Source organism: Trachurus japonicus, chromosome 16 (genome assembly GCF_045865225.1).
Source record: "Trachurus japonicus isolate A0001 chromosome 16, Traja_1.0".
Lineage (NCBI taxonomy): Eukaryota > Metazoa > Chordata > Actinopteri > Carangiformes > Carangidae > Trachurus > Trachurus japonicus.
In genome coordinates this window covers 18,045,191-18,060,962 of record NC_140922.1, presented here as the reverse complement: position 1 = coordinate 18,060,962, position 15,772 = coordinate 18,045,191, and the positions used below count along the sequence as shown (strand labels likewise).

At 42.9% G+C, this 15,772-nt stretch overlaps 1 protein-coding gene across 3 annotated transcripts; it reads right to left on the bottom strand.

Moving 5' to 3' along the window:
- Nucleotides 1-788: 788 nt before the first annotated feature.
- Nucleotides 789-14,050, bottom strand: usf2l (upstream transcription factor 2, c-fos interacting-like). 3 transcript variants are annotated; one of them, XM_085802332.1, is made up of 11 exons: nt 13,966-14,050; nt 13,436-13,476; nt 13,091-13,197; nt 11,748-11,867; nt 10,847-11,000; nt 6,873-6,966; nt 5,170-5,208; nt 3,130-3,188; nt 2,697-2,791; nt 2,446-2,574; nt 789-1,516 (listed from the first exon to the last, which is right to left on the bottom strand). In XM_085802332.1, exons 1-11 carry the CDS (start codon nt 13,998-14,000, stop codon nt 1,427-1,429), a joined length of 963 nt encoding a protein of 320 aa, XP_085658458.1. In that variant the 5' UTR covers nt 14,001-14,050; the 3' UTR covers nt 789-1,426. The 3 variants fall into 3 exon arrangements, with proteins under 3 accessions (XP_085658458.1, XP_085658459.1, XP_085658460.1); XM_085802333.1 differs by lacking the exon at nt 5,170-5,208; XM_085802334.1 differs by lacking the exons at nt 13,091-13,197; nt 13,436-13,476; nt 13,966-14,050 and adding an exon at nt 11,976-12,140.
- Between the last annotated feature and the right edge of the window lie 1,722 nt (nt 14,051-15,772).

Below are 15,772 nucleotides of genomic sequence, written 5' to 3'. Positions count from 1 at the left end.
AGTTGTGCTCAACTAAAAGGAGTGCAACAGAGAATTTCTGTATACTTCTTTTCCATAGTGAGCAGAGAGTCTTTGAGTACTGCTCTCCAGGGTGCCTCTCCCCCCCCCTTGTGCGTTGAGCTCCATTTGAAGTATTGCAATACCAAAATAGAGCAAACGGCTTGAAATGAAACATGTGGGGATTATTCTTACACGTACTGAGACACCAGTAAACCACACGTGAACAAAAGATGAAAATAAAACCCAGAGTACCTAGGTATGTGTATCATTTGGCAAAAGTTGGAATCTGCACTGCGCTTCCTCTCCGGTCCACAACACGAGGCTCTGTGTTCGTCAGTCACCTTACATGTTCCACAGTTTCTAATATGTCTCCATGTGTAACTGAAAAGCATTTAAAACAGCTGGATCTTTACATGTGATGTTTGACTTTTTGTTGAGTTGTTTTTCAGGTTAAGCAAATACCCAACAATTCAAGTATACCACTGTTTTTTTCTCTCAAATCAAGCTTCAAGGTTGCACACACTTCATGGGAATTATTATGACAACGGGCCAGCATGAAGTTAATGAGTTATTGATTATTTACTCCCAGACATAATCTGTTCTAACATTCTGTAACATCTGTATTAAAAAATGAGAAGTGATATTTACATAAATCAGCCCAAAAGCAAAGGCCAGCACAGCTCCTTGTTTGTCTTTGGGTCTAGATAGGCTATGTGTGTGTGTATGTGTGTGTGTCGCATTATTTCTGTCTGCAGAATCATAATGTTTTTGCATACTTTGATGTTCTGTTTTACTTAAAATTCAATCTGCTTCTCTGGGGGTGCGCGAGCTTCAGTGTAACTGGTCTCCATCAAGGCTTCTGTCAGCAAGCGGACTAATAAATTAAAGCAGCTAAAAACAACATATTAATACACAACTCAAAAACACAAACAGAATAAAAGCATGAACTAAGTCAAAATTAATAATTGGAGGGGGGGGGGGGGGGTGTACACTGATGGGGAACAAAGTTAAATGACAAACTTCATAGTCCATGAGTGAGGCTACATAAATACAAAAAACAGGGGAGGAGTTCAGCAGAGGTTGTCTTTCAGTAAAGTACTCTGATGGTGGTGAGTGGGCGTCTTTTTCTTAGAGCACGCATCTACTGAGTTGTAACGGGTGGTTATCTCAATATGATTGGAACAGTCAAGTACAGCCACAGTTGGCCGGAGAAGGGTTCACGACCTGGGAACCCAGGGAAGGATGCATTCACTAAAGAGAAAGTGATTCTTCACAAGTCCTTGTTTTCCTCATCATTATCATCATAATCATCATCATCATCAACATCATCATCATCAATATCTCGCCGCCTTTTCCCCCCGCCGTGTCGGTTTTAGTTGTGTGTGTCTGAGTGGTGGTGCTCGTCCCTGCTCTTTTCATCTCTCCTTCACTGCGGCGGCGTCTCTCCAACCATCTCAATGCCGTGCTGCTGCAGTTGTGCTCGGAGCAAAGCGTTCTCATTCTTCAGCTCTTCAATCTTAAAGAACAAAGCACAAGAAAAAAAAGAGAAAGAAAAAAAAATCTCATTATCAATATCCTCATCACCGTGACAGCTAAATATAGCTCCAAGTTTACTAACCAAACTTTTTTCCCCCCGTTTGAAGACCCGAGTGCTGGCTGTGTGTAATGTACACACAGGGCTATGCAATCCCTGGGATTAAAGCGCAGTGTGTGCAGCCCCCCTTTTTAAAAGACACCGCTGTCCACAACCAACTGGATTATCACATCTTGATGAGGTTTGTCATCTCCGCTACATTTCCTCTGGGTGAATCCCGAATTCACTGCCTCCCAGCTGAGCGACTCAGGGAAGGATATTAAGCTTTGAGCATCAGAATAAGAATATATTGCTGAGTGCCTCGCAGGCCTGGGATTCAACGGGGAGAACGTGGCGGGCTCAGAGCTGCGAGAACTCACAATACTTTTGAGTGCATTAGCATGCGGTTAGTTCTCACACAACCCCTGTGTATTATTATTCCCACAGTCTCTCAAAGCAGGTAACACTTCTCATTATATAAGTGCAAACTCTTTGATAGTCTCTGTCAGGCTGTGATGATCAGCTATAGGGGGCCAAAACCTCAGGGGGAGGGGGGGGGTTGTCTTGGTGAAACGAAGACGCACATGGGGCTCGATGGATTTCATGCGTCTGAGGTTTAAGTGAAAGGATGTAGCGAAGCAAACTCCAAAGCAGACTAATCAATTCAATGCAGTGGCAATCTTCACAGCCGCATATGCAGCCCACGATGGCTGCCTTATAATGTGCAAGTTTATTTATCTGCTACACCCAAACACCTCAAAGGAAGATTCTGACATTATCATTCATAGGCCTTCTTTTACCCATTACTGAAGTCGAGGAAGACTCCCTTGCTGCCGCATTTGCAAGCTGCAGCAAAGGGCCGATGTTCGTACCTGCTGCCTGCACAGCTCATTGTCCACTTGTATCCTCTCCACTTCCTTCAGACTCTCCTGCAGCCGCTGGTTGCTTTGCCTCAGCTCTCGGATGTAGTCACAAGCTTTGGACAGGATGCCACCTTTGCTCTAGGGAGAGCAGAGATGTTGTAACACAGTTAGGGAAAGGTGGCATTTTGGAACGGAAATGTCATTACGAGGCTGACAGAGGTGAGGAGTTGAGTAAAAAAAAAAAAAAAAACGCTGCTTACCGCTCCGGTCTTGGTGCTGTCCATATTGCAGTCTGGGATGATCTTGGAGAGGGTGACAATCCAGTTGTTGATCTTGTCTCTTCGCCGCCTCTCAACTGATAGAATTAAAACAGGAACGGATTAGAGAGGCATTTTCCAGATTTGTCACATTTTTAGACTTTAGAGAGATCAGAGGTAATTTTTGGTTTAAAGAGCCGTGATTTCATTTCAGGGATGTTGTGTCGTGTCTGTGATTGGAGCCGCAGCCTGACTTTTGACAGCTAAACAGTAACCTCTAGTGGCCAATCTTAAAAACATACGCTGTCATCCACTCTCAATAGAGTATTTGTGACAGGGCTGAGTGAAAAACGCTGCATCGAGGCACAGCCGCTGTGTTGTGTTGTGCTGTGTGCTGTGATGAAATCAAAAGCCACAATCAAAGCTAATCACCCACCTTCATTATGTTGCGCTCTTCTCCTTTCATCTCTTGGTGTTCGCGGTCCGTCCATTTTCCTGCAGACAAGCGTGGAAAAAAAAACAACTTTTCAGACACGACATTATCTCACATCTTTACCTGCCATACAATCAGACACAAATCCAATCTAAATCCGGCCTCGCGTTCACCTAATCTTGTGCTTATTAAAGCCTGGTCTTCAATGTTATCTCGTTATTCGCGCCTTTTGTGATCGCATCCCCCTGCACCTAACAATGTGCCCTTTAAGAAGGGAGGCTCTGAAGTTGTGTAGTGCCTTTGGGCGGAAACACTGGGAGATACACAGCCATACGAGGCTTTATATTCATCCTGCGCTGCTTTGCCTAAGAATACTCAGACCCATCCAACCTTCTTATTCTCGCTGGCTGTCCTTTTCCCAGGTGTGGCCCGGAGGGAGCGCGTTGCTTTATTATGCTGTAAAATTACAGCACTGTAGAAAAACCAGATGCTGTCTATTGGAGTCTGGGCGTGCGGCTAATGACACAACTGTCTCTTGTCCCTGTGTCTTCCCTTAGGTATTCCACTAATTAAGTTCCTGAGACGTGACAGGGAGACTTATCCAACCACCCACCGCGGCATGCAACGGGCCAATAACACAGGTGGCTGGCGTGGTTCTGTCTCGCTATGACAAAAGACATTATTTAACTCACCGGCGTGCTCGACCAGGCATAAGAACAAGAAACACATCAGAGACAAATATCTTTTGCCATAGGGATTTTTTTTTTGTTCTGAGATAAACAGGAGAAAGGAAATTAACGTGGCTATTGTTTATTGGACACGTCTGCCTATTCACCGCGTGTAATAAACGGTAAGGTCACTCCTGCTCCTCGTCTATCTGTCCTCCTCCACAACACGTCTTTATTCTAGAGCAGTGAATGCGTGATACATCAACACAACTCGACTGCTGATATCTTGGTCTGAGATAGTCAGTCAAGCCCAGCTGCAGTCTCTCTTGTATCTCCAGACATCTTAATGGGATTTCAACTGTGTTATAGATTCAGCCCAACAGTACTCGTAGGTAGAGCATAAAAGAACGTGGATGATTGTTTGAATAACTAAATGTACAGACACAGACACAGACACCCCCCCCCCTCCCTCCTCCCTCCTCCTTCCTCCTTTCATTTTCACAGCTTATGCAGACACACCTCAAATAAATGCTCCTGAGAGTTATGGGCAAAGGAATCCAGAAAATTAGCAGAGCACAATTCCACCGCTCAAGCATTTTATCCATATAATTTGAAGCTTGGACTAAACTTTGTGAGACTTTAAGAAATGCAATTTCCATTTCTTCCTGTCCTCTATTATTATTATTATTATTATGGTGCACTATTACACCGAGCCAGGGGCTGCACAATGAGCCAGTGAAGTGTTTATTGAGATACAAGGGACTGCAGCTCAGCCTTGAAATTCTGTCAATGGATCATGAACAAAGATGAGCCTTAGCAAATGTTAACTGCTTATACACCACAACTACCTGGAGGAGATAACACTGGGATGGACGACACATAAATTTCATTGGCTGTATTTGCCCTGAGATCCCTCATAATGGCAGGATACACAGGTTTTTAAAACCCTCAAATGCCGCCCCAAACGGTGAAACCTCTCACTTATTCCAAACTAGGCTAATTGAGAGGAAAAACTACAACAAAGGACACTTTGGAAAATGATACTAACATAAAACTGTGGAGCGAGCCATTTGTTTCCAGATGGAGAACAATGACCTAATTTCTAGGTCCTAATGGAAAAAGACGTTTGCCACAAGCACAACTAACAACAATGGATCGAGGTCGGCGATGAAGAAAACGCTACATCTGTGTCTCACACATCAAGAGCAGGGAGAATCACCAGGGACTGATGGGAGGGGAGGGGCGGAGAGGAGAGGTGGGCAGAGAGGTTTGTGTGCTTCTTCTTTCTTCTTGTGATCTAATTTGATTAGTTCATTTGCTGTGGAAAAAAAAAAAATACACAGGAGTGTGGGAGAAATGTGGAAGCTGTCCTCACCAGTTTAAACCTTCATGTTGCAGCAGCTCGTTTTCATCTCTGCGAACGGCAGATAGGGTGGGAAGTTTTCATTCATTTTACTCACATGGCAACGGTAATGTCACTGTTCATTAGATTACACCTAAATATAACTCAAGAGGCTTGTGTCAAAAATCATTAATTATTAATGTCAGAGGGAATAAATAGAAACACACACACATTACAGAAAAGCATTTTAGGAGATGAACAAAACACAGTTCTCTTCATACAACACAGCAACACAGACATACACTGCAACAAAGCTCGCTCTTTACTCGTGACTGGAAAGCAGTCTTGTCGTGCGCCGTGAACATCAAGCGACGTCAGAGAAGGAAAAAAAAAACGGCAGAGCTGCTGCCAATTTTTAAGGCAGATCTACAGTAGAACTCCCCGTAATGCTGCCCACAAGAAAGGCGCTTAAATCTTGGGAGAAAGTTCTTGAAAATCAAAAAGAGGCACAGAAGCAGTGAATATCCTTGTTGTCAAAGCATATACTGTACATACCCACATGGACAAACAGTAAAAAGAGAGGGAGAGCCTGTTAATGGTGTGGTGCGTCTCCTATGTGTGTTTTTTTTTAAACCAGAGGGTAAATTTAACCTAATACGCTCCTAAAGTTTTACTAGTTCAAGTTTAAATAGAAGCCTGGTAGGAAATGAGGGACTATTCACTTGGGTTAACGCTAACTCAATTTGATAATGGGTCAGGTGTTCGTTTTGGGTGATCGAACAAGCGCGTGGTTGTGCCTCGGCTTTTACCAAACGAGGGGGGGAAAAAAACACGGATGACGTTTTTTGAATCTTGAAATTGTTATCACTATCACCCTGAGCCTGTTGGTACTAAAGTGCACTCGGAAAAATAAAATAAACCATGCTGGAATTCTTTATCTGAATAAGTACGCCGCAGCAGGCCAGAACCAGGCTGCTATGATGCAATTAAAATGACAACTCAGTTTGTCTTTGCTCAGGTGAGCCCGCTGATTATCTTAATAACGGCAATCACCAGCATGTGGCTAACAGTTGGAGTGAGTCTGACACGGATTCTGTTTTTGATGCATGCTTATAATGACGCGCGTCGTGAGCTTTTAGAGACAAAACAATCTGAGGTGATTTCAGAGGAGAATGACAAAACGGGCCGACTGTGGCGCGCTAAAATGAAGAGCCCTGATACGGAGTGATATAAAAATCGACGTTCGCGGCAAACGAGGCGAGAGACGAGGAAAGACTCCCGCAGGAGAAGCCCAGTCTGGAGGAACAGCTACACATGCGCTTCATGTTATTCAGCCCCACAGTAGTTAGGATGGGCATGGAAGCTGTTCTGTGGTCCCGTTTAAGAGCCATCATTTAAAACTAGGATCTGTATCAAACAACTAGCTCTATTTAAACAGTTCTTTCTCTCTCTCTCTCAGTTCTGCCAAGCTGCTGCAGCGAATTACACCCCTACCCATGTCCCAGCAGTTTAACTCCCACCACTTCTCTTCGTCCTCCTGCATTGGCATTTAGATTTGTGTGAATTCAGCATGCTTTGTTTACTCAATATGTGTTGATGTTCATTTTGCTGTTGTCTATCTCCGGCTCTGGTGGGTGGCTTTTTCTTGAGCCGGCCAAATGTGTGCTGTCGCTGTTGCGGTTGATGGTAAAAAAAAAAAAGAAAGAAAAAAAAAGCCTTGAAGGACTGATACTTACGCGGGGTAGGGCTGCGTGCGCGGGGCGATGGTTCGCTGTGTGCCTGTCTGAATGACGTCAGGCGGGGTCATCATCACGTAAAACTGACCTGTGGCTGCAGAAGGCATGAGAGTCATTAGTTTGCAATACAGAGAAGATTTCACAATAAACAGACAGGGGCATTTTTACTGTCTAAAGACCAGACGTTACGTTGCGTTACCCTTTGATTGTGAGAGAAAGGAGAGTGATGAAGGGAGCAAATGTTTTATGGGAACAATTTATGGGTTTATAATGAGCCTCTGTCATTGACCGAAAAAATGAACTAAATGACGAGTTCTATCGAGTTCTATCTGCTCTTAAATCACAGCACAGCTCCTACAAATATTAATCACACCTCATTACATTGTGTGTGTGCACATGTGGAGGTATGGTTATATGTAGTTATAAAATGGAAAGGTGAAATCCGGCGATCTGATTGGTTGTTAACCGTGGTATATTGAGCATATACCACGGCTACTATTCTAAAACCTTATCACAGCGTAAGCTATCACTCCGCGTCAGGCACGTATGACTGGTATGAATGGAAGTTGTTGTCATGTATCCATGACAACGGACTGTTGCAGTCCGTAGCAAAAGACAGCTGATGTTTTTACGATGTTAAAAAATGGACTAAAGTAGTTGAATTCACATGTTTAAGGTGAACTTTCACCTCCGGGGAGGGTTAACAATGGTAGAGGGGACTGAGCAGTGACTTTCACCTGAAAAAATGCGGAGGAAAAGACGAGCTGCAGAGCTAACTTGGAGCTAACGTCTGGAGAGGTGGGACTATTTTTTCACAGTGAGGCTATTTTATTGGATAATATCTATTTCTGGTTGAATAAAACTACATGAAATTGATTGCGTATCCCTCTTTTATATTGCCTTTATTCGTAACCGTTTTTTATAAAAGCAATATATCTATCTATATTGCTTAAATATATACATGAAACAGACAGGGCGAACTAAACTGAATAATGATTAAAGGAATAGTTCAACATTCTGCTCAGAGCTACACTATGGAGGCTAAAGGAATTTCTTGGTTTCCCTCATCAAACTCATCAAATACACAATCCAACAACTCCAAAGCGCTCTGGTGGACAAGTTGTGACCTGCACTTTCACGCTTTTTGAGTTAAATTCATGCAAAATCACTGATGCACGTTCCTGTCCAGGGCAGTTTTTCATCAAGCAGTCTCTGCATTTGCCTCGAAAACAACTCTGTCTCGTAACGTTCCGTTATTATCTCATAGTGTGATGAATGTGCAGGTCACAACTTGTCCATGAGAACGTTTTGGAGTTTTTGGATTGTGTATTTGATGAGGGAAACCAAGAAATCCCATGAGCCTCCGTAGCGTAGCTCTGAGCAGCTCGCGGCTCTGCTCCGCCTTTCTAAAAATAGCTTGCACCGACAATTAAAGGTAACGAACCTACTGCTATGACTATGGGGATTATAGCAATGGGCCAATTTGCCAAAATGTTGAACTATCCCTTTAAAGACTACAAATAAGAATAGTTTCTCTTTCTCACAATCTGTGTATAATACAACATTTATGAACTATCACTGATTATTCTCAAGATTGTTGATCACAACCCTAATTTACACAAAATCTTCTCATGCAACATGAACAGAACATTTAACTCAGAACATGATAGTATTTGAAAAAAAAAAGAGAAGAATTTTAATTTTATATTACGTTTATTTTAGACGTCAAAGAATTTGTTTAAAGATCTCACTGCACTGTGATTATAAAATTTAATTTTCAGTTCAAAGTACTGCTAGTTTAAACTTTAAGAAAGAAAATAAAAATAAAACAAAGACACACACACAATTTGAGGAGAAGAAACTCTTTGGCATGTTTTGGTCAGAAAACTTCTAAATAAAAGAGAAAAGGTGAGGCACTGCCCACCCCAGGGCCCAGTCTTGTCGAGATATAGGTGACTGTCACAGCCTCCAGCACTGCGCTCCCCTATCGCTCACCTCATAGGAGGAGGCAGCTTGTAAACGACTCTCCACCAAGACCCTACAGTGCACTCCTCAGCCAGTATGTCATGTCTGCTCCAAACTGCCCCTGGCTCAGAGATGAGAAGGACAGCAGCCCACTTCCTCCTGTGAGGCACAGGCTTTAACTGTCACCCACAGCAAAAAAAAAAAAAAAACCTCACGGCCTTCTTCCCCTTCTGTGGCATCACTGGGCAGCCACTCAACAACCCCCAGAAGAAGAAGCACAACACAACACAACAAAACAAAAAATACGACTGCATTTCCCCAACGAAACCAGCGAGGCCAGTCCAGAGTGTTGGGCAATCTCTCTAGTTTTCCAGAACAGCTTCTCCAACTGAGTAAGGCCGCAATCTTAATGTTTTAAGATGCCCAACGCACCACTAGCGCTTTCCGTCTCACATTTAAATGTCTTAATGCTTTAGCTTCAATCCTGTCTCCCTATCCTCCTCATCTAGGACAAGAAACAAAAAAAAAACATTAGCTGTTTTAGTGCTTTTCAACACTCTGTTGTAGCAGAGGTGAGCCAATTGATATGGCCTCAAGGATGTCAGACTGTTATGGGTGTGCGTCATGTGATTCAAGCTGACACACAAAGCTCAGTGAGGGCGACGGGCAGGGTTTGTGGATGTGCTGCGTCGGCCTGACAAGGATAGAATACATTTACAAAAATGCTAAAAGGGAACTGACCATAAATCTAATAGTTCGGGGAAACGACCATGATGACCTTGTATGACCAATGCCCAAACATTTGTATCTTCTGGAATATGACTAAATGCAATGTTGTGGCGGGAAAGCAGGTTCAACTTTCTTATTTATAAATAGAGCAAACGACCTAATAACTAACCGATGGGAAAGTGAAGCCTTACAGTGCCACGTGATGGTTTGTAGACAATCTTTTTTCTGCCACAAATAGGGAGAAGATGTTTGTCTTTTGTAAACTATATTTGTTTTGTAACCAGCTCTTCTTTATTCTGGGTGTATCTCCAACACTTACATTATTTATTCTGTTGTTGGATCCAGTTTTCCTCCCTTTTCAGACCTCAGGGCAGCAAAAACAGCACAGAAACTCTCGATTATGAATTAAAAGTTCCTTCTATAACCCTGGTCCAGACACCGCATTCTCCCTCGTAACAACCTGGAGAAACCTGCCGCATCCTGCTGCTCTGCAATCATCACAAAACACAGACTATCCGCCATGTCATATGGCTGCCATCACGAAACACTGTGTCTGCCTGATCTAGATCTAGCTGAATAATAATACAGACGCAGAAGGTGCTGATTGTGTATTACAGAACCAAAGGGTTTCATATTTTCCTCCGGGTCAACAAAGCTCATCGTGGACAGCAGAGGACAGCCACCTCCAGCTGGGATCCTCCTGAGCGCAGCCTCTCACAGAGACGCTTGGTGTGCAACCAGATAACAACAAATGGCAGTGAAGAGGAAGAGAAGAAGAGCGGCTGGACATGTGACATGAGGCAGACTAGTAAATATGATCAGCGCAGCTAATTTCATTTCAGATAATATTTACAAACCGTTAGAGGGCGCATATTTCAAACTGACTCTGACATATAACTGAGCAGGGAATCTGACGTTGAATTAAACATACTGCTGAGGAAATACGACAGAAGATCTTTAATTATTCAAAACCTTATTAAGCATCATTTAAATGTATTTCAATAAGCATTTTTCAAAAACCGCTGATGCACTGTCGGGCTACATCCTGTGTCCACCTCCATCACAAATCATGTTTCAATTAGAGCATTCAGCCTGAAAGAGCAACATTTCATGTGGTCCTTCTTTATTTCCCCATGAGCCATAGCTGTAGGGATCACGGTTCATTTACAACTACCGGAAAAAGGGTCTGTTGCTCAGTTTGTCACTGAAAATAATGTCTAAATTAGCCCCGTAGCAGTGTGGCGAGCTTCAACCCAAATTAAGTGTGAGATCTGACTCACCCCCTGCCTGTGTGAGTGTGGGGTCCGCGGCGGCCTGCACAGACACGGTCCCATCGCTCACCGCAGTTGCGGGGAAGTAAGCGAAGCGCGTCTCCCCTCCCACCGTCTCTCCTGCTGGGCTTCCTCCATTACTGAAAGGGTTTTGGATCACAGCCTGTGACAGATAAGACAGAGACAGAGGAGAGCTTGAACAAGTAGCAATGGAGCAGTCACAGCAGGTAAACGCACACCTCAGTCTCTGTCAGACTCAATTCTGGTATCCCCTCTAGACCCCCCCCAGCCCCCCCCGAAAGAAGACACAGCGCAGTTTGACAGCTGGGATAAAAGGGAGACGGTGGGGGAAAAAAAGTAGCAGTGATCTTGTTAGCAAAGATAACAACGAGGCTGGTAAAGCCATCAGTGCGCTACAAAAACAAACAAAAAACAAATTTGCTCTGTTCTTCTGAAGAAAACTGCATGTTTTTGACGAAAAACACGCTCTAAATCTGGCTGTAACTGTTGTGCAATAAATATTTAACTCAGCAACGGCATCTTTCGTCTCTGTGAGTGGCTCTGATTCAGGCAGATGCAGGCACATGCTTCTCTGCGCCGCCTTGATAGTTTTACAAGCTCAGAGGAATAACCTGCACCTAAAACTTTCATCAAAACGAAAGAAAACTCCATCAGAAATTTTTAGTGGTGTTTGTTAAACACTGGAGTTGCACGGCATCAGTGATGTCACCGTGCCAACAGAAACAGTACTCGTTATTAGGATAAATCCGTTGTTGTTTTTAGTGTTTTTCTAGAGCATGTGGAGAATAAGAACAAAGAAACTGTAACAGCCTTATCCTTTAGGTCATTGCTAAACAATTCAGTCAGTTTTTAAAACAGTACTGTGAGTACTAGGAGGAGATTGAGGTACCTGAGCAACAGCCTGAGGAGCCCCAGCGAAGGCAGCAGTAGAGACGACGCTCACTGCTCCACCACCGTCATCTCTTCCCTCGAGGTGCTGATCAGTCACCTGAACAACTCGATATGTCACCTGCAGTGTGGGACAGAACAAAGGTAAAAAAAAGAGGGAATGAGTGAATAAACAAACAACAACAAAAAGCATCAGTTATTTCATGTTATTTTCAAAAAACAATCTTACCTGACTGCTCGATTTATTTATCATAACTACTGCTTCAGTTCAGCCCAGCCAAGTTATCTGACACTACCGTCCCAAACCCTCAACAGCAGCGCGTTGCTCTCACCATCTCACACAATAAGCTTATGTATCAGAATGTGCCTGATTCAATTTTGAAAACAAGTCAGGAAAATGAGCTTGTTAGTTCCAAGAATCAGTATTTGTATCCCTCCATCATGTGACTCTCCACCTGACTGACATGTGACAGCCGCCCCATGCCAATCCCAGACCAGACTGGAATCACATGATCGCTCACACTAGCTCTGTTTATGTCAAATGACCCACATGGACGACTGACTTAATTCCCTCCAATGCAAATCGTCCATATAAGGATAAAACAACATTAACGTCACTATTCATTTCCCACAATTTGCGTATTTGCATCACTGACCACCGCTGCAGTGAATACCAAGATATAAGTGGACAGCAAGGAGATGGTCTTGACAAAGGTCACCAGTCAATCATGGGACTGGAAAAAAAGAAAAGAAAAGCTCACATTCATACCTTTAAGCAATTTAAAGCTTGCCATCCTCCTGAGGGAGGAGTTGGGAGTTGACGCATCCAGTGAAAACACACAATAGTGTAAGGAAATGCAACCTTACACAGACAAGATTTGTTCATGGGAGGAACTGGGTGGGTTTTTTTCACCATGAGGCAGCAGTACTTACACCAAAACAGTCAGAATGACAACGCTTAATCACAACAAATCCTTTAAATAATGAATGAGTACATGTGGCACAAAATGTTGTTTACTGACAATCTCTTTTATCTTCCACTGTCACAATGCACTATGCATGCAGCCAAATCCTTTCAACCGCATTTATCAATATGTAATGTGATGTTCTGTCAGTACCTAATTCCGTCTCTGCACAAATACCCCTTGGACATTTATCCAACATGACATCTAAAGTAATTCTGGAGGGGACTGATTCGTATTATAAGCACTGAAAGGATGCAATCTTACCCAAAATACCCAGGTCCTGTATGACATTAATAGGCACTGACTGACTTTCTGAAATGTGCTGTAAAAACAAAACAATCAAATGGTGCTGTCACTCCTCCATCTGTTAGTTACTCACCTGCCCACCCTCGGTGCGGAATTGATATTGTATGTTATGGTCGCCAAATGCTGCAGCCTGCTGAACACTGGCTATTGTCACAGCTGTCTGCTCCTCTCCCGTTCCGTCTGAGGGAGAAAAACCAGTTATGAGAATGGAAAACTAATAAAGACCCAGGCCCCTTCAGCCTGGTGCTCAGCTGCACCACACAGTGTTACCACGCCATTTTCACCCAGATAATGAAATACTGTTTTATTGTTACACCTCTTATTGACCTTAGAGTTGTGTTGTAATTATCATAATACAGCCCATACACATCACTGCTGTGTAGGTAAGATTATTTAATAGATATAGCCAACTTCTTACCTTCAGATACCTGGACAACTTCTTCGTCTTGCTTTTCTTGGCTGCAAACCAGATGCACAGAAACACAAAAACAACGTAAGCAGCGACCACTCTTGAGTATTAGGATAAAAATGAATTAATAAATTAGCTAGCAAGCCTAAACGCTGTATATATTGATGCTAGGCTTATATGAGAAGCTAATATACCACAATAAGTCAAATACAACATTGCTGCTGGTTGCCTACATTTGCTTGTGTTTTAACAGTTAGCTGAAGCTAACTTAGCTGATATACTGCTCTAACTGCTATGAGCTAATTATGGTCATGTTTTTCACAATGGGACGTTTGTGGTCCAGGTTACGGTTAGCCTGGTATCTCGTTAGCAAAGCCCCCCTCTTCTCTTGCTAACTTATGTACAGTCCTTCGGCTGAAATCGTTTTGACAACATTTTTTTTTAGGTCAGGCCTTGTTTAGCGTCGTAAACTAGCTTTCCGAAATAGCCTGTAGTAGCTAGCCTGTGTGAGTGAGCCATGTTGGCCGCGTCTCGGTTACCTTGCAGTGTCCAGACTCTGTTCGAGCATATCCATCAGGGTTACAATAAAAAGTGATATTCGGTGTCACAGACGGAGATGGAAGTGCTGATCACGGGAACAAACACTCGGGTCATGTGAGAGAGACAGCCCAGGACACGTGAGGTATGGCTCGGTGTCGGAGTTAAAATGGAGGCCGCTGTTGCCGCTGGGTGATCCGAGGTGACTCCGCTCGGATCAGCTGATCAACGCGCCGGAGGATTTCTGCGGCTCACCGGCTGCGGCCGCGGTCATCACGTTCACAGCGACTGCACGGCTCTCCCCGCACGAAAAGTCTCACACAACAACACCATGAGACACCGACGGTCTATGTCATGTATATTTATGCGATGCTGGTCAGCTGAAAAGACTGAGCAATTTAGGAAGAAGAAAAAAAGAAGCACAAAACACCAAAAAAAAACAAAAAAACAACAATCATATGCATTGCTGGAGAGAAACGTAGATTGATGCACCTATAAAATAGTTTTAAATGGCAGTGGTGTAGTACACAGGCATTCCCCACTTAAATTGCATTAATATTTCAGTTTACCCCTACAATAAAACTATCTAGGCCTAAGTCTATGTGATACAGGTATGAGCAGTCTATCAATTTAAGATTTCAGTATACCCATTAAAATAAATTAGACTGAGCAATTAACAACAACAACAACAACAAAAAATCTGTATGTTTGCTTAATTGAAACCTATCTAGGTAAATGCTGGGTTGTTTGCTGCCCTAGGAACTGAACAAGTGACACGTTTATGATACATGAATTATTATTATTGATAATGAGAGAGAGAAGAGAGGAATGATCGGTTGATTGCAAAATAATTTGTCCTACACAATATTTTTGTGAGCTGAGCACTGTAATTAGAGATACTTTATTGATCGAAATATAATATAAGGGCATGGTAGAGCAAAATAAAAGAGATAAGAAAAGTAAGAAAAATATACACAGTTGTCAGTTGAAATGTTTAATCAACTAAAGAAAGTCAACATGAACTTACTTGAACATGTTTTAACTCTCTGCAATGGTCAACAACATGGCTATACAACAGCCACATGTTCATTATTTACTGAAACTGTTGAGGGGAAGCAAAACCTGAGGATGTTGTAGTTTGTGATATCACTGAATTGTATTATGTGTGTGTTCTATTATTTGGCACCAGTTATATTAATATCAGGGTATAGATTAAACATCACAGTATCATGGATGTACAGTGCAACATATTTCAACTGCATCCTCCAGAATGACCATACTATTGAATCAACACGTCTCTGAAACCGTTTCAATGAAAACGGGGCATTACAACCCTCATGAAAACAGGTTTTATTGACAGTCAGTTGTATTAGACTGCAGCAGCGTGAACTTTACCCTACAGAAAGCGGAACGTTTCTCCGTCGGGCTTTGTTTTCGAGACAGATGTGAGAAGCACCTCGTCATTCACGGGTATTTTTCTATGGTATTTTTGCACAGACTGTATGGATTTTGCGGTAATTCATAGATTTTACGCAGTTTGAAGCCACACGTGAATCGACATCACACATAACGAGGAAATAAAGGCTCTTTATCATAAACACAGTCTATGGTTTTAGCCCTTATTTGTTCACCGACTAAACAGCGGCATCGACTGACTTTGTGGTGTGTTTAACAACGACATCAACCGATCTTCAGCCAATCAAAGTGTAGAACGGTGGAGGAACTCCGCCTCTCATTGGCTGAAACGGGAGGCGGTCCCCTCGACATCCTCCCCTGGTGGTATCACCCTAAAAACCGTCCGACCTCTCC

Bases quoted from the DNA above. Each gene is read 5' to 3' on its own strand.
- usf2l (XM_085802332.1), bottom strand. From the start codon at position 14,000: ATGGATATGCTCGAACAGAGTCTGGACACTGCAAG. The intron at 13,198-13,435 runs GTAAGAAGTTGG...TTTCTCCCTCAG, and splicing joins AGTTGTCCAGGTATCTGAAG to ACGGAACGGGAGAGGAGCAG. The intron at 3,189-5,169 runs GTGAGGACAGCT...GCTTGTCTGCAG, and splicing joins CAACATGAAGGTTTAAACTG to GAAAATGGACGGACCGCGAA.